The sequence below is a fragment of the Lepisma saccharinum genome, chromosome 12 (assembly GCF_977018435.1).
Source record: "Lepisma saccharinum chromosome 12, izLepSacc3.1, whole genome shotgun sequence".
NCBI classification, from domain to species: Eukaryota; Metazoa; Arthropoda; class Insecta; order Zygentoma; family Lepismatidae; genus Lepisma; species Lepisma saccharinum.
In genome coordinates this window covers 38306415-38326481 of record NC_139240.1, presented here as the reverse complement: position 1 = coordinate 38326481, position 20067 = coordinate 38306415, and the positions used below count along the sequence as shown (strand labels likewise).

The window sequence follows — 20067 nt, the reverse complement described above, 5'->3', positions numbered from 1 at the left end:
TAGGTGAACATTGTTGTCGGCATACCACTGCATAGTAGCCTCCGAAACAAGCCACCTAACATTGTCATCCTGGAAGTAACAGGGTCCATTCCGTAAAAACGCTACAAGGTTGGGAGCATTTCATTGTCTAGTATTGTACAGTATGCCTGTGAGTTCATTGTGCCACGAACAACCACCAGTGGTCCCACTAAATGATACTAAATTATTCAAATTAGATACTAAATTAACCACCATCATAGGTGCCCAATTACTTTTTGGTAGATAGTGTACAAGGGCGTTCGTTTTGGCTCTGGGCCGAGATAGCGCTTGAACAACTCTTATAACACAGGTAAGTATTCGTTATGCAATATAAATATAATTGTCTACATGTTAAATATGGTGTCCCGACAAAACGTACCACTTGGGTTCTCGCGACGAAACGTACCACTCAGATAAACAACTACCTGTGAAGGATCCACTAACAACTTCAAAATATTTACTCCCCGACAAAACGTACCACTTCAAGGAAAACGCTTGAACTTGCCTTTGATATGTCAGACATTACAAAACGGTGCGCTATCCAGCACCCAGCCAGGTTATTCGTTTTACCTCATTAGTCATTACGACTTTGATCTCTTAGGTGGAATATTCAGTTGACAGCATGAACATGGAAGTAGTTACTAATATAGCTTTCATGCGAATTTCCTGGTTAGTTGTTTTCATATCAGTTTATTTTGGGTTAGGTTAGTTAGGTTTGAAACGCTATACTAATTTTCTCATGGATGTTACTTTTATAGCCTGACAAGTTAAGTCCCGATATGCGCAGATCGCTGCGGAGCACTTCCTATTACGTCATCCTCCCCACCACTCTTCTACTCACTGGTCTGGCGTTGAGAATACCAGTGGTGCGAACTCAGCAAAATTAAGCTAAAACAAATATGACAAACGATTTTCAGTGTTTAGCGTGACGGTGAATGCAGGCTCCTATTATATCAGTGGTTCATTTTATTTAATACGGCCTTTGAAAATGCGTGCGGTGCGCCGATCGCAAACTGTAGTATTACGCACGTGCGTTAAGGTTTATAACAAAGAGAAACTACAGGGCGAATGACTTCATTTTCTGAATGCGACATCGAGCAGTGGCCAGGCTTTTTTTTTTTTTTAACCGAGTGGGGTGGTGGTTCGTTTGTTCATCGTTTATCGTACAACAATCACTACGAGAAGGCAAACACGCTTGCCTGTGTTATTTTCTAAAGCACTGAAACTTTGAAAGAGATGGGCTTATGGACGAGCGTGTAGATGAACTGATAATTAGACTTGGTGAAGCCGATTCAGACACGGACACAGATTCATCGGTAGACACAGACTCGAATGAGTGGGAGAGTGAAACTGAAGAACGAGAACTGGAAAACATTTAGAAGGTGAGCTCAGTTCTATCGTTTATAAATTTTTCATTTCTCTATCGTTTTATTTCATACATTTCTTATGCTGGTAAGAAATATCCCTAATATAACTTAATTCATTTAAGGTTTAAAGGGATAATATCAAAATGTATTTAGAATTTAGCGTAATCAATAGGTAACGTAGGTTAGGGGATACTAATTCATGCCTTTCACATTCAAATTTCGTTGAAAATTCCGCTGCCTCCGGGTTGCAACACTGCGAACGAACGTCGCCGCAGACAATGGAGAGGGGAAATGTCAGGGGGTGCTCGTTCGGCGGCGCAGATCGTATGCGCAGTTGTCCGTGGATGCATGACGTCACCATCGAAACACTCGGCAAGGAAAAGGCTGGTTCCTTATGCAAATATTGAGAAATTTGACAACGAATATCTTCTAAAATATAGTAGCAAGGGAAAAGTTACAACTTTTACTGTTAAGATTCATCCTTTCTAATCAATTTATCGCAAAGTTGATTCAAATGTGTAAAATGGTTTTCAAGAAATCGTGTTACGAAGGAACCCCTGTTTTGTTCTCTCCAGGCTTCCAATTTAAGGGAGTTTTAACTTAAGCGCGTTGGATTTCCTTTTGCTCTATGTTTTGAAATAAGATTATTTTGTTCTTGTCAACTGAAATCATGCCTAAATGCTATGGAAAGCTGTGAAAACTATTATCAGAAAACTAACGGAAGAAAACTAAAATATCACAGCTTGATTGATATAAAAAAATGAGAGATTGCTCATTTTTGTGAAAAAGGCATTGTGCGAGATCTAAAAGCAGAACTTTATAATATTGTATGTAAATGTAAGGGTGTAATAAACGTGACTGCTTCCGAGGCACGTATCCAAGGGGGGGGCTTAGGGGGCTCAAGCCCCCCCCGAAAGTTTTCGCTTTACACTAGATAAAATGAGATCTTTTGTTTATTGTGGTGTCAAATAAAGTAATGTGACGTTAATTTAAGGAGAGAAATAATTATCGAGGTAAGACGGAGAATATTCTATAACCCTGTTATTGGTAACAGCTCGTATCCAAGGTGGGAATCAGGGGGCTCAAGCCCCCCCCCTTCAGAAAATTTTCAGTTTACGCTAGATAAAATTAGGTTTTTGGCTTCTTGAATAATATGGTGATAATTTGAGAGAGATAATTGTCTAGGCAAGACGGATAATGTTCTATAAGTCTGTTATTGTTAATAGCGCGTATCCAAGGTAGGGATCAGGTGGTTCGAGCCCCCCCCCCCCCGCTCCTCAAGGAAATTTTTCAGTTTACACTGATAAAATTATGTTTTTGACTTCTTGAATAATGTGACGATAATTTAAGGAGAGGAATAATTATCGAGACAAGACGGAGAATGTTCTATAACCCTGTTATTGTTTATAGCGCGTATCCAAGGTGGGGATCGTAACTCGTGGACTCCCCCCACCAGGAAAGTTTTCATTGTACACTAGATAAAATTAGGTTTTTGTCTTCTTGAATAATGTGACGATAATTTAAGGAAAGAAATACTTATCAAGGCATTATATGATTTCTTTACATAAAAGCTGCTACAATTATTTTAAAATATACTTAATCAATTCTTTATATGAAGGACACTTGCAAGAACTCGAACCCAAAACCTTAGGCAGAAGCCGTGAGTCAACCACTCTAGGCGATCGGCCACTGAGAGAGCCCAACTCGAAACAGCACCGTACTTAGTCACGAATTACGCAGTCAAAAGTTAACGTAAAATTTACAATATTATACGATCAAAATTTAACGTTAATTTACCAAAACGGGATTCAATTTTTTTATTCCAATTTGAATGTTTTATCATGACTTGAAGATAGATATTTTTTTATAAATTCGGGCTGCGTGCACGAAAATAAAAAATATAGAAATGGAAAAGGGCAGTGTATAGTACTGTGGAATGTATGAACAATGCAGATCATATGTACCAGATGTAAGATAAGAAGCTAATAAAACATCCTTAATGAGAACATCGTGTCGCATGTGTTTAGAAGTCGAAAGCATTCAAAGTTTACATGAACAAGAGAGAGACCTACTGCAGTAGGACACTATTCTCAAGTTTTCATAAGCTCCCTGTGGCATTTATCCCCCGAAGAACGGCTTTTTTGATACACAACGCTGTTTAACAATGAATTACCACCACTTCTCTATGTACAGTAACCATTTATCACACTGCCGTCTAGTGATGTGTTCACATACTACAGGTGCCAAGTTCTCCGGGACACAAGGTCATATTGTGGTACCTAAGAAAACATAGTTGCTATGACTTATGCCCAAGCCCTCGTATATTTCCAGCAACTTTAGTTTAAGTCCGCTTTATGTACAGAATTTTGTCCAGAACCAGGACTAGACCCACAGCTAAAAATGGGATCCAAACCACCATGTATGTGCCTCGGGTATCGAACACAGGACCCTTTGTTTAAAGGGTGACGACGATACCCACTACACCATCGAGTAGGCCTTTATTTCCAGAAACTGAATCATTAAAATTAATTTCATGATCGTTAATACTAATGGCCATTTTCTTATAGCAGCTGGATGGCTTAGGAAATTGAATGTTATTTCTCCAGTCTAGTTTTTGTGTATTACACTGACACAAAAATCATCGAAAATATAGAAATAGAGAAAATGAAAGCTCACGTTCCTATTAGAAAGCACACGAAAGGGAAAATATTCTTACACGGGGCATCCGTCGGCATTGAAGCATAGCTTAGGAGAACTAGCAACAGTTCGCCAATATACAATACCTGCAAAGCCCATTCGTCCTGCGATCTTCTGGACAATACGCACTTCGTCGTCAAAGAGAAACTCTCACGGACGAACACACAAAAAAAACCTTGCCATGCAGCGGGAACGAAGGATATCAGCCATCTAGTCGGTCGAGATGGCTCAAAGGGCAACCCGCAACCAATCTCCTATTCTACCAAAGCGACCCTGCAACCACAACCACATGTAACAGTTCCAGACTAACGAAATAGGAAGCTGTGACTGCTTACCTGAGTCGAACTCCGAGCCGGCACCTCCCAGGTCGCTGACCTGGTATTTACCTGGAAACAAGAGAAAAAGGCATTATTCTACTTGTTCACGTCTACTAGCACAGGGCATTTGTGAAGTATTACTACAAAAATATTCTCGCTAATGGCTATGAGCGCCGAGAGGGAAATTGGCATCTATCAAGTTACAAAAGAAGAAAAAGCTTGTTATTTCCATTGTTAAAAACAGGAATATAAGCCCCGCGACAGGTTAACCTTGCAGCAACTTTTCGCATTTATAGACCCAAACGTGCGCGCAGGAAATAGTTCCGCTGCAATACTGCGGATTTTCTCACTGTCTGTGATATGAACAGCTCAGCGGTTAAGGTGAGACTGCCATGGGGATGCTGAGTGCTGCTCTAGAGTGGATTGATACATAAAACCTGCTGCAAACTTAACCTGTCGCGGGGTATAGTTTAGTTAGTTGGTATTTAGTATTCGAACAGAATAACCACAGTAAAAGCTGCATTAGATCGGGAAAAAAAATGAATGGTCATGGGGAACAAACAGGTAAGTCAATTTTCTGTCCCAACCGAGGTAATGGTGACATTTCCTTCCACGTTGATGCTATGTTGGACTTTACAACATTTCTTTAATTTCATTCATTTGGTACTCGCATTCATCAAAGCATATGTTTTTGGTACCGTTTCTTTAACCTGTTGAGCAACGTTTTGCAATTAAAATTCATTTTTCTTGAGTTTGACGAGAGTTGACTTACCTATCCCCCCCCCCCCCCTGATCCTTCAATTAGTGTGAAATACAGAAACCAGGTCATGTTTTCATGTTAGTTCTACCATTTTATACAATGAATAAATAGTTAAGACAGGTTCCAAAATTAAAAATTCCCGTTTTATGAGAGAGGTCACACAACAAACTTTATGACTAAAATTTCCTATTTTAAAGCTTTTCCTTGAACGAGGAGTGTAAAAGTTAAAAACAAGATAGAATAAATATGCATTTCAGACCAGTACACTGTGTAATGTACAAATATAATGAAAAACCGTTGTGCTGAATATTCATTCATTTTGTAGATGAAGGAGAAAAGTTTCTCCAAGGATATAATAACTTTGGAATGGAATTCACAAGGTGCCTTTCGTTCATTAAAAACTGTGGATGCGTCACCATCAAAGCTATTTGTCCTTCTTATAATACGCGCACGTAAGCAGCCTCTTACAACAAGAACAGAATAATTGAAAATACATAGAATTTAAAGAACAACCACTTGAGATGAACTCCTGATCACAAACTAAGTAAAACGAACTGAAATTAATACCCGATTCATAAAAACTCACTCTCATTAAAAACAAGGTGAAGCATGTCTAGTAACTGAAATAACTATGTCACTTATAAAGGTTAGGCTGTGGGTTCTGGTGCCAGAGCCTCGTTAGCCTGCAGGGTGGGCGTGCAGGTCTACTACGTGTAAATGAGGTTTGTTTTGACACCTGAGCGTCTGCTGAAAAGGCTATCCCTTACACTCCTCGCCTCGATTAGTCTCTCAAGTGTAGTCTTCTCATTTGATACATGTGCCTTTGTGCCATCGCTACAACCAGCCAATGTATTTGACAAGATGGACGGCAGGGAAAGTGGCTTCTCTCTAGAACAATATTAATGCGGTGGACATCTATTTACGCAGGGACAAGGGCCACTATCTTGTGACTTATCGATACTTTATGGAAAGGCGAGACGTGCGAAGAGCTCTTGGGCCTTGCCTTACACAAAATTGGCAGGTCTAAGCACCAACACACGAACAGATTAAGGTACTATGAAGAATAAAAAGAAAGTTCCGTTTTAAGTGCACCATATACTCAGATAGGATAATAGGAATTGGGCCCGCTGTCTAAATAGTGGTGCCAGCCACTGTGCGCATGCATAGCTGGGTGTATATTATGTTGCCTTAAGCAGTAATAGTTATTTCACTTCAATAATTAACTTATCAGAATATTCTAGAAATAATTTGTGAAATCATATTTCCGTTATACTTTCTTGCATGTGGCAACATTTGTTTAAAAATGATATTGAAGTTTCTGGAAAGAATGCACGAATAAATTTCCCAAGGGCATATCGTACGTGCACGAGACTCAAGAGGCTACCCATACAAACGACTTCCCGAGTTACACAACTAGTGCTTCCAAGCAGGATGCGCATACAAGAGCTAAGGTGAACCTTAAAACTGAGCTAAAAATTGCTTTCGAGGAGGCAGATTGGGCCGCTATTACCACTCACTTTAACACGGTGGCTACAAACAAGAAGAAATGAAATTCCCTGACTTTTCCAGGTTTTCCAGGACAAAATTTCAATTTTTCCCTGACAATCATAAACAAAATACATGTTTTGCAAATGGAAATAATTTTATTTGATTTATTTTACTTCGCCTTTTGTGCCACTTTTGGCTAATTTTAGTGTTGCCCACGGGACGAGACGGGACAGGCTTTTAAAAATTCGAGACGAGACGAGATTGATCATGTGTCCCGAGACAAACGAATATTTTCGAGACGAGACAGCATTTCACAGCATTTCCACGAGACGAGACAGGCCAAAGTCTCGTCCCGTGGGCAACACTAGCTAATTTACGAAGATGGAGTTGAGTGATGATATGATGAATGGACACTCACAAATATCCATGTCCAGGCCAGGATTCGAACCCGGGACCCCTGGCGTCGTAGCGCGATGCGATGTGCTAACCACTCCGCCACAGGGGCCGGCGCAAATGGAAATGAGAAGTAGATCTAGGTATGTATTGCTTCAAGTGCCTATATTGACTTCATTTCTCTATAATTTGCATTCAAACTGCAAAACAGTGAATTTGGAAAATTATTACTATTCACAAGCTAGAGAGGAATTATGGGTTTTTTCCATATGCAGCCAGTTTTTCAACAAAATTTGATTATTTTTAAAGTTACGACTAAATGAGATTAGAGTTAAGTGATTGATGCAAAAATGAATTTTGTAATTCTTCAATCTCTTCAGCCATTCTCGTTATTATATGTTGATATTTCCACTGAGGTTTGGACCCCTCCCCCCTTCTTGCAAGAACCACGAGTAAAGACTCATTATCAATACACAAGCCTACTACTCTTTTCTATGTAAAGCAAATAACTTAACCCTTGCACACAAGTTAAACAATTGAATCACAAAACAAAGTGTCATATTTCCTTACTATCAATGGAACATCTCCTTCATACATACACTCACAGTATATCGAAGTACTGTGAAACTAACAACTCGCAGCAGTTATACTATTATTGCTGGCGAAAATGATAGTGTATATTAAAAATTTAACGAAAGCAACTTTTACTTCATTGTACATGTACCCGATTTATCTAATCAAATATTAAAACAGGAACACGCTGTTGTAACAGCTTCCGAAATATTATATACGAGGGGCGTCTAGAAAAAGTTCCAATGGCACCTGTACATGGCGCAAGTAGTCTGAACGTAACACGCATATGCAGGCAGGAAGAAGTAGTATGTGGCTGTAATCTGGTGTAGTCGCAGAGCAGCTATTTTAGGACAGTTCTAGGTTATAGATGGCCGCTCTCATACAGTCTCCCACCGACTGTGAGGTAGGGGAATGTCTAAAGACTGGCATTTTTTGAAGGAAGTTATTTTCCATTACTTCTCGCTCGGTAATTCAAACACTTCTCGTGCGAGACAAATACTGATGATGCAGCTCCAGTGTGATGGTAGATACGCACTCGACCTCCTATCGGAACCCCACCACTTTGCTCTGTGATGCAAATTATTCTCATAGAAGTTGCAAAAATCATGGGAAATATGGGATTTAATGTGGCTGTTGGAATTATTCCATGTATAATATGCATTATAGTTTTCCTTCTCTGGGATAAAATGTTGAAAAACTTGCACGCTTTATGCACCCAAGTATGGCACATTTTGTTTCTTTAAACCTAAGAAAGAAAAGAATGTTGGATTTCTCGGTATTTTGAATTGTTTAAGCACATTGTTTAAAAAATTCGCGAAAAATGCCAACAGTTTGCATATTATGCCAAATTTGCGTTATTCCGCTATTTCAAACACGTGAAAAATGTGTCCAGACATCACTGAACATTCATATACATCCTTCACAGCAATTAACATTTTTCAGTGTTATCACGTTTGCGAAAAAACAAGGACCCTACTAATTGGAACTTACTTTCTGGATCACTCTTGTATAAATCGGTAGATGAAAAGTGAAAATTTTGCAGGGCTGGCAGAGAAATATCAATTACTTAAGAAAGTTACTTATATGTGTTTAAGTTTGAAAGATTTCCGTAATTATGATATTAAAATATTTACGTATTTATTATTAGTATTTTATTTCATAACATTGGACATTAACTTCATTCAGTGACAGATTCATAGCCATCTCTCACGAGTTTAAACAGACAGGGCAGAGGGAGGGGGGGGGCGTTATTTGCAATACGAGTGTTGCAGAAAACTTGAGGTTGGCAGCATGCACTTGTCTAATTTTATAACGTTTACCAATACAGATTTCTGTTTTGCTTTTATGCGATATTATTTAATATATATATATATATCCCGATTTGTTGGATTCTTTTTGATATCGAAGAATAGTTCAATGTCATTGTAAACGTATATTAACCTATGCAAACCAGTATTACGCCTGCATAATGAAAGAAAACCTTTGTACACATTGCTACATTAAATAAGGTTAAGTGAGCGAGAAGAGTACTAAAATTCCAGCAGCATGTTTGCAGTGGTGCAGGAGACTAAGACTGTTCTATCCGACAAACGTTGTAAAAGACAAAATATGTCATATTGGAACATCCAAGAAACATTGGATTCATACGAGTGCAATGCATGCGATTTTTGTCAGATGTCGCAGGATGACAAATATCGAACTGCTATGTTCGACAAAAATTACATGCATAAAAGGAGCCAAAAACTTTGTTCAATGAAATGTGATACATCAGACAAAAACTCGGATGTAGAATGCTCCGTTTATGCGTGCGATTTTTGTCAGGTGTTGCAGTCCGAAGACATCCAACAAGAATCAATTCCATAAGTGTGTCTGTCATCCATGATATTTTTGTCACATGTTGCAGTGAGACATTTTGTCAAAGTTAAACATTCGACGGACGGTGATATCCAACCTAAAATGTTCATCCGACAAATGCTGTGCCACGACATTCGACAAATTACAGGGTTGCATAGTGCCCGTATTTGTTTTCATGCTTCTTCGTAATGTCCGACACCACCACCCTCAATAATCCACCGATGGTAGTTAAAAAATAAAAAATAAAGGATTCCTGGGGATCCTTCACTTCAGCCACCCGGTACCACCACCCTCAATAATCCACCGATGGTAGTTAAAAAATAAAAAATAAAGGATTCCTGGGGATCCTTCACTTCAGCCACTACGCTAGAAAAAGTGTCTTGGGAAGCAGGAGGGGCGCTGACAGCCAATATGACGTGAAAAATTCATATTCAGGGAAAAACGTGCATTAAATTATAAATTCATTCTTGGTCTATTGGGGGGGGGGGGGGCAGTGCCGGTGCAATGGGGGACAGGGAGCTGGTGCCCACCAGTTCGAAGTTTCATTGTGAATACTTGCATTTGAATCGACACGTTTCAAAACCGATAGCATGCATCGTAGTTCGAAAATAACATTAGGTGCCTCGTCGCAATTTACCCAAGAGATACAAAAGCGACGTCAAATATCCAAACCGTCACTATGGGCTCAAAAACCTTGTAGAGTACCTTGGAGGGTCGATCGCCCCCATAGCCCACCCTCGCCTTTTCCCTTTTTAGAATCTACCTAGCTCGGTAAACCATAGGTAAGATCCTTACTTCCAAAGATTGCACATTTAAATTAACAGTGTTAGATATTATGAAGAACATACTGCGGATAAGAATTTGATAGCATAATACTAAAAGGGCTAGATTTGGAGCTAAATGTACCTACGTGAAGCTAAAAAAAGCTCCTTCGAACTTTTCGAAGTTTCAGGAGCCAAACGAGAGTGCAAAGAGGTCTGGTTCTAAAAGAGCTAAATTGGCAACAGCGACACTAATATGGCAATAATGCAAAGTGCGCTTCAGAAGACGTTAGCTTGAAATTACGAATCTTTATGTGGTAAGGTAAAATCCAGCAAATTCCTCGAGAACATTCACAGCTTTCGAACATAGTATCGTATCTTACTTCGATATCGTAATTCGCAAATACAAGGACACAAGTTAGCAATGAAAGACTGTTGTAAGTCTTCTACCTGTTAAAACTCATCACGCTGTGGTGTATCAAGAGTTCCACACGGGGAAGTCTGGCGTAAATCCTGCTTCCGTTCTGAAGATATATTTCATTAAGCTGTTTCATTTGACATAACTGTCACGAACCAACCTTCATTCAAAGCTCAAGGCATTTCTTCTCCATTCATCTTTCAGCTTAAAAGCTACCGTAATTGCGTTCCAAAAGTTGATTGATTCCTTTATTTTACTTCGCTTCTTGTGACACTTTTGGCTAATTTGCAAAGATGCGGATGATATGATGAAATTGATGAGTGGACACTCACAAACATCCTTGCCCAGGCCAGGATTCGAACCCGGGACCCCTGGCGTCATAGCGCGATGTGCTAACCACTCCGCCACGGGGGACAGCGTGTTTCCAAAAGTGTACTCATTATAAAATTCATGAATTTTTCTAAGGTATTGTAACTTGCCCCGAGACAATAAGACCTCCCTATGAACAATCAATGAATTTCAGAATTTTAGTAGGTATACGCAAGACCTCTGCAACAAAGTTTGACTAACATCCGCCAATGCACGGCATATTGTATGTGTGTGTGGGGATTACACGTGGCCACAATTTCAAGGTCAAGTAGAATTTATTCAGACAAAATTAGCTCTTCAGGAACTCATCCGCTGTAATATCGAAGTAAATGTAAAGAAAATCCACGTGACTTCAACAGGAATAATTTTCCTGTGAACTAGTTCTGGCGTTATTTTGCCCATAAATACACTATCTACCAAAAAGTAATTGGGCAGCCACCCTGTCAGGCATGCTCTCGACTAGTTTGTGGAGGACGTACATTGGAATGCGTCGTTATTCCTCTTGCAAGATCACTCAGTTGAACAATGGAATTTGGCCGCATCTCCCGAGAACTCACCCGCCGGTCCAATCATTCCCAAAGGTGTTCTGATCTCAACCAATCGGTGAACATTGTTGTCGGCATACCACTGCATAGTAGCCTCCGAAACATGGAACCTAGCATTGTCATCCTGGAAGTAACAGGGGTCCATTCCGTAAAAACGCCACAAGGTTGGGAGCATTTCATTGTCTAGTATTGTACAGTATGCCTGTGAGTTCATTGTGCCACGAACAACCCACCAGTGGTCCTACAGCGTAGTACGAGAAACAACCCCACACCATTACTCCACCACCACCAAATTTCCTGCTAGGCACTATACTCTCTGGTAGAAACCGTTCCAAGGGTAGCCGCCACACCCATACACGTCCATCAGATCGAAACAATGTGAATCTCGACTCATCACTCCACAGAACCGCTTTCCACTGCTCCAGTGTCCAGTTGCGACGGTCCAAACACCACTTGAGACGCTGAGCTTTATTCACCTTGGTGATATGCGGCTTATGTGCCGCTGCTCTTCCGGAATATCCGAGTTGGTGGGCCTCTGTTCGCAATGTTCCGATGGAAACTGACGCCCCTGTTGCTGCCGTAAACTCCTGTCTGGTGATAGCCATCGGCTGTGTCCTGTTTTTGACAATTTCACGTTTTAGGGTTCTCCGATCTCTGTTAGTCAGTTTTTTTCGGTCGCCCGGAACGTTCACCATTGTCACAATGTCCATGAACCTTCCACTTACGTAGCACAAATGCTATTGTTCATTTGGGCCTGTTTAACTTTGCGGCTATGGCCCTGCTAGACAGCCCACTGAGGTGGCAGCCCACAATGATGCCCTTATCAAAGTCTGATAGCTCTGCACTACGCGCCATCTCTTTCACAAGTGGTTCTCTTGCTCATGGCACAACATTAAGGCCACACACATCAAATTAGATACTAAATTAACCACCATCATAGGTGCCCAATTACTTTTTGTATATTGGTCGTACCTGTACAACGCATAACACAAGCCTCACAACTTCAGTATAACATGGTACGTTGATTGGTATGGCTTATCACATGTACTATATTCTTACGCGCAAGTGCAATGTTTCTGTACAGGTATCACTGGAACAAACAATACGTCAAACATTGAAGTGTGGCACAGAAGACCACTGGCGCATGCAGGACTTTTTTTTCGAAGGGTGTGGATATGACATTGCTGCATTTTACGTAGGAGCGGAATGCGCTTAAAATATCTTTAATTGCCATTTTTAATCTCAGTTTTAAGGTGTGTTCAAAGTAAATTGGTAATCAGGTCATTGTAAGGGGAGTTGCATTTACCGCTTTGTCCTCCCTCCCCCCGCCGCGTTCTTTACTGTTTTAATTTGAAAATTTTGTTTTTCTCAAACTTTTGAGAGGGGCTGAAGCCCCGTCAGCTCCCTCTACGTACGCCAGTGCATAAGGCCCACTTTGCAGACAAGCATATCGGCAGGTTTTACAAGCATTCTGTTGCACAAAAGTGTCGCCGTAGACCCTACAAGACAGGATTGTTTAATTCCAATTGCTGATTCCATTCTTTGTTCTGTGGTCCGAAAAACTAACCAAAAAATGTTGCCGTATACACTTGTTTTAGCATCCTACTTCTTGATACTGGTTTGCATTTTGGCGACTAGGTTTTTAACATTAGTCGCCGAAAGGCGCCTATGGTATAAACTTAACATGTTTGATTGATTAATTTGGTTTATTCTTTAGTTTCAGTTTCGTTTTAGGGACACTTCACGAAAAGCCCGGGCCGAGATTCGAACCCCGAACGCCTAGCATCGTAGCGCGTTGTGCTAACCACTCAGCCACGGAAGCCGACTATTTCCATGTTGTAAAGCAAACCTATTATCAATATTTTGCGTAGTAGTTTTAGAACTGAAGGCAGGGGCCCCCTGGAAACCCCTCCTCTGAATACCCCTCGCCTGTAAAGTTTAAGTCCTCATTCGAACTCCACTTTACTTCAAAGAAAGATCCGAAGGATCAGTTTCCCCTCTGACAACCACGTAGAGCCCAGTATAACCTCCCATCAAACCTTTCCCACCAATAGCGTCCGTTTTACGAACTGACAGTACTTGTTAAGTCACGTGGAGTAAATGAGATGTTGCCAATTCAGTTTCTTTAGATATTTCATAACATGAGGTTGCGGTTAACTTTGCTAGATTGTGTTATTGTGTTTTGCTATTTTTTATATACAACGCGGAGACCTCGAGAGTGTAACGTCGTCGCAGTGCTTGTTTTCGGCGGGAAATTTAAAATTCCCTAAACACTGCAGGTAAAAGTGACAACAGTGGTTATCAGAAAACAGGTGCTGGCTCGAAACCAGATCGGCTTCATCGCGAGCTATGTCACATATACCGAACTGTCGTTCGAATCAGGACTTCAACTTTACTGGAAGGTGAACGTTCCATTCCACGAGCTGGCTAGGATCTTGCCAGAAGGTGAACCAGTCAACAAGTAACGTGTCAAGCGAATAACACGGAAAAGGGAGGGAGGGGACATTTTCTGCCACATTCCACCTCACGCCACTTCTGATTTTGCGGAAACTGCTGGGAATCGGCTCACGTTAGGCAAGTGGCACGCAAACACTATTTCATTCATTGAAACTACTCCAACGCAACAATTGGCAACACGAGACCGACCGTGAGGCAAAGATGTATCTGCATGAGAAAAAGTTTTTACTCAGACGTAATCGATCACGCAACAACAATTAAATGTCTGCAATTCAAACTGGGTCGAAAACCCGACGCGCAGTCTTGAACTACTTGAGATATCCACATATTCATCGTAAAGCTGAGGTCCTGATTCGAACGTCACTTTACTTCAAAGGAAGTTCCGATGATCAATTCCCTCTGTTACAGGCGTAAACAGTCACGTCCGAGTGGAGCCCAGTATATCCTTCCCTCAAACTTTTCCCATCAATAGCGTCCGTTTTAGGAACTGGCAGCTCTTGTCAAGTCCACGTGGAGTAGATAAGATGCCACTTTAGTTCCTTTAGAGATTTCTTAAAGTAGGGTTGCGCTTACCTTTGCTAGGTTATGTTGTGCTATTTTTATATAAAATGCGCAGGTCTTGGGAGTATAACGTCGCCGTGAATGAATGGGTATCTAAACAATGCAGGTAAAAGAAGTAACAACAGCGCTTCTCACGAAAACAGATGCCGGCTGGAAACCAGATATCCGTCCGGTCAACTTCCTCTCGAGCTGTGTCACAGATACAGAACTGACGTTCGAATCAGGGCTTCAACTTTATGTTTATTAGAGCTACAAGGTCCGACGTCTGTTCGAGATATGGGGTCCAAAATAGCTTTACGTAGGGATGGACCGGCATGAAATTTTGTTCGATACCGATAACTTATCGACTTAAAATTCACCGTGCCGATAATCAATATTCTATCGATCAGATATAAAATTCCACAATGTCCTTGAAGAACCTCGATGGTTCGCTGGCCTCCTTAATAAATGTACGTTTGTTACCAGATGGCTTCAATGCAAAATAAGCTGCATATTTGGACATTTACTTTCAATGCAAACTAAGCTGCATATTTGGACATTTACTTTTTAAACTGTATAGAAAGGAGACTACATGTTTACATCCATAAAAATTACAACAAAGTGGCAGAATATTGCACTAAAAGATATGCCTATATTGGTTGTTACAGATACGAGTACTGATTACTCTTTCGCATGTAGTTTCAAGCGTGTAAAGTTCGGCAAAATAGCCGTTCCCAGATGATTCGTCTTAAGACAGGAGAGATCAGGACTCGAAGCTGGAACCTGCGATGGCGAGATCGTAAGGGAGCTTTCTGACCGAAGCGACATGGGGTTTCACACCGAACTGACAAACGACAAGAGCACCTTCATTCTATAAGCAAGCATTTACAGCACATGGTCGAACAGACCGAGGCAATTAGATGAAACTAACCAATGGACATTCAGAAATACCGATTCAAACATGAGGACTTCGGTGGTGTGATAGAAAGTCGACTACACCGATCCGATACACACTCGCACATCGGTTGTAATGGATGGATAAATGAATGGAAAATTTGGGTGCGTCCGCACATATGCCATTTTGCACCGTTCAGAGTGTAAGAGTAAAAATCCTCATCTGAAACCCTTGTCTAAAATTTGAAAAGGGTGTCAAGAGCCCTCGAGAAAGGTTAAAAGTGCAACATGGATGACAAATAGGTTGCATTATCATAATCACGAAAAAATCTTTCAGTGTTGAAAAACTGACGTTTGCGAAGAAATAGTATATATTCCGGGCTAATGAAAGGTAACTGATTCTACTCTGGAAGAAGTGTCCGTCTCAGCTGCCAATACTTGACGCTTGATCGATAATTACGAAAAGTTATGGTCGTAGATATTGACATGGTGATTATGAGTACGTGCGTGCTATCTCTCCCTGTGATAATCGAAAATGAATCCTCCTCCCTTTTCACTGGATTCGCTGTGGATTGGAACTGAAGGGGAAAATATCGAACTGGCGACATTTTGTACCACGTTGAGTAGTAAGATGAATTCTAATTTAAGTTTACCCACGCACACACAAATTGAGAGAAAAATCGAAACGTACAGATATCAGCTCAGATTACCGAGACTTACTTCTTCCCAAAATAGACTGTTTTATCAAAGGGTTGCATGAAGTAAATTACATTCAACAAGTTAATTTAGTCGGACGGAAATGTGAAATTGTAACTACGGTACACAGCAAAAAAAATTAACAAAACAGTTTTTCATCATGTTCTATTTGTACCGTTACTTTCCTTACTTCTTGTTTACTTTGGCTAAACGCGAGGATGGATCGAGATTGACAAATTTGGTTCATTTGACTTCGCTTTTCTGCCACTTTTGGTTAACCGCGAAGACGAGAGTAAACAATGATGGAACTGATAAAAGGACATCCAGCGCAGCCAGGATAGATCAGAGAATACCCACAAAAGAAAACGTTCTGCTGCTTTGGCCCTCTATCGACAAACTACATTTGCTGGAGCATGTTACAAATGCCGAACAATAGTACAAGACGAAATTAATTCCATTTCGTCTTAGCATGGAGAAAGTTATCAAATGCACCGTTCATTAACTGAATGGGTTCTTTCTTCATCCACTCGCTTACTAATTTCCGTAAAGAAAGGAAAGGTTTGTTTTGAAACTCGCCTGCGCAAATAGGGTGCAGATGGCCGCGAATAATGAAAAAGGTCTGATATCGTAGATTACATATTTCTTAGGACCACCTGTCTCTTGGACAAGTGCTTTCAGAAATAAATGCAACTTTTCGAACGGAAGCGACACACGCTGAACGTGTCCTTCGCACTGGACCGTTTTATCAATACCGTGAATCATGTCGCCTCGGTCTGTTGTTCGCGCATGCGAATGTTTTGAATTAATGTTTTGCTTTAGACTGAAGCGGCCCGTGTCGTTTGTCGTTTCGGTGTCAAATCTCTCAATATTGCCTCGGTCTCTCGGCAGTGTATGTTAAGTGAATACTTTTGTACAGATTGGATGAGGCCGATGTCGCTAATCACGAAATAAGGTAATAAGCTACCCCAGGGATGAACCCTGCTGATTGATTTGCTTTATTTTACTTCCCGGTTTTGCCACTTTTGGCTAATCGCAAAGATGAGGATAAGTGATGAAGATACGATAAAATTGTTGAAGGGACACTCACTAAGAACACCCATGCCGGGCTTCGAACCCGGGATCCTTGGCGTCGTAGCGCGCTGTGCTACTTCTAACACTACGGAGGCCGGCAGGTCTCGTGAATTGAAGAAAATGTCTTTATTAAAAGCCATTTATCAAGACTAAAACCAACGCACGTCTCTGTTGATAAATATCCACTCCTACCAGCAGACGGACACCCAACATGCAGAGAGCCAACGCCAAGACAGCACAGCACCGCAACCGATTATCCTGGTTGTGGGTTCAGACAAACTGAAATAATGAACTCCCGAGATACTAAAGGCCGAATAACACGGAACTGGATATCCAGTTAGTTGGCGCTGAACTGGCTACCTGCCCGGATGTGAAGGCTGCTTGACTGGTTTGCAGGAATAGGACATGTTCTAATTGCTACTGGCTTTCCTCGACTGGATTCTGTGGAACAGCCAATCAGAGCAAAGTTTGGCCATGTGAACATAATCTGTGAATTTGCAAAGGGGAGTTCTTGTGTGTGGTTTCCGAGTGATGGCTGTTTTTGTTAGTTTCTCGATTTTTAAAAAAAGGAAAGAGATGACGTGCAGTGCATTCGTGTGCAGTTCATTATCATTTAGGTATTTATGCAAAGCGATGACGTGACAAATATGATTAGCCGAAAATGAAAATCCTTATTATTACAAGTGTATTAAATACAATGTTTGATTTTTAAAAAAATTTGGGAATGGTTCCTGCAAATCTCATGTATGAACATGCATAGCCAAGTAAATTAAAAATCTTGTAGGTAGTATTGATTATCATATTTTTCTGAAGCCAATCTCTATTCCATACTTTGCTTCTTTTTAATTTTTAATAAAAGCACAAAGCAGTAATTCTCCTACAACATTCTTCAAATTGCTCGTCCATCTTTACAGATTGTCTGCTCTCCGCAATGTCTTATGGGAAGAAAAGTCTATCGACAAGTACGGAAACAAGTACCATGTGAGGCGAAAACTAGCAAATGGGTAGCTAGCCCAGTGCCAACTAGGGCATTCCTACTGGAAATCCAGTTCCGTGTGATTCAGGCTTTAGTACTGACTGACCTTGCAAGCGAAGGAGAAATATCAATATTGTCTAGGCTTTATGCTGCTGATAAGGTCTCGAATATAAAGGCAGGCAACAACAATATAACACGCATCACCACCTTCCAAACAAGGTTTACAAACTGCATGCCGTGTAATTATTAAAGTCAGCAATTATCGCGATACTTTCGATCGGAAGGATCTAACCTACATTCATTTCAGATGACAACGTTACCTTGTTATATTCAGGGCATGGTTATGTCCAGAATTAATCTGGGAGGATTGTAAAGTCGCTTTAAGAGGGTATAAGGATACAATCACACGACCGAAGCTTTTTCGGCGTTTTCAACGGGAAGTTTAAAATTGCGCAAGGTTTTAAATAAAAATGTATCCCTCAGTAACTACGAATGCTAGAGTTACAAATTAATGCCAGTTTCATATTTCAGTACAGTCTAAGCTACAAGCCTATGGTCGAAAAATCTCAATTTTCATTCACAAAATAGTAGACGTAATGTTTTTGTCTTCCTTTTTACGAAATTCGAACCTCGGCGTGCCCCACGTAGGAAAAGCTAGGACGTGAGGGTTCAAACCAATACATGCGCACTGCCCGATATGTATTCCATTCTCGTGGAAAGAATTGCGCACTCTAATGTAAAAGCAGTTTTTTTAGCGGGAAATTTCAAATCTTGCAAGGTTTCCAATAAAAATGTATAGGCTATCTCAGTAACTACAAATGCAAGAGTTACAAATTTTAGCTCGATCTGTTTAGTACAGATTAGACTATAAGCCTATTGTCGAAAAAAAAAACATTTACCAAATAGAAAACTAAAGTTTTAAAAAAATATTTTTTTTACGACATTTGAAATCCGTCGGACTCCACGCCGGGACGTGAGGGTTCAAAACATTAACTGCATGTTACCTGATGTGTGTTCCATTTTCGTGACAAGAACTGCGCACTTGCAACAGATACGTTGGGGGGAAAAACATCCTTCTAATATATAACCCGTATTCTTTTTTTCGGGGGAGGGAAATTGCTCCCTCTCCTCCAAAATATATCCAGAATCAAATTAAATTTTACTAATATGAAGCCTCAAGGCTCGTGTAGCAGCACTCAAAACGTATTTCCGAGCATTAACCGAGTTACAGTATGCTCCAAAAGTCTAAAAAAAAAACAATTAACCCGACGTATAAGGGTTAAATTGGGTTGCTTCGAAAAGTTTGTGGGTGTTGATAAATCGTTGATTTTGGGAAATTATATCGTATATCGCGAACAAAACGAGCACCTGTAACACCTCAGAGGATATTGATCCCGGGACCCCTAGATTACAATGCGACGACGTTACCACTACGCCATCGGAGAGCACCCATCTTTAGCCACGTATGAGTGTTCGGCAATTCGATAATATTCTTGCGAAGACTTCACGTCCTGAAAGAATACCGACATACGGAAATAACAATGGCGGAAAATAAAGTACGCACAGGACTCGAAATGCATCAAACCAAGGTCGATGCATCTTTGGTGCATCAATTGACTGTTAAATGTGAAATTTTGGTTTCTTTTAAATGACTGATCTCAACTGTGTATTATCAGGAACAGCTGATAAAGTACCTTTTGATGCATTTCACTGTGAATATCGGTGCACTGAAAGTGCATCATTTATATTTTATATACTTTTAATGTTACTGGAGTCAACATGGGTTGTGTCAATTGACACATTTTGGATTCTGAATGTACAGGTTCTGATACATAAATATTTCCCCAATCTCAAAATAAAGGTGAAAATTGAC

General features: G+C 40.5%; 1 protein-coding gene across 5 annotated transcripts in view; it reads right to left on the bottom strand.

Moving 5' to 3' along the window:
• Window positions 1–20067, bottom strand: part of Pur-alpha (Purine-rich binding protein-alpha) — a 184530-nt gene that overhangs the window by 145965 nt on the left and 18498 nt on the right. For all 5 annotated transcript variants that reach the window (XM_083132131.1, XM_083132134.1, XM_083132129.1 and 2 more), the window contains exon 2: window positions 4418–4468. In XM_083132131.1, coding sequence (XP_082988257.1) covers window positions 4418–4468 — 51 coding nt within the window. The remainder of the gene's footprint in view (window positions 1–4417; window positions 4469–20067) is intronic.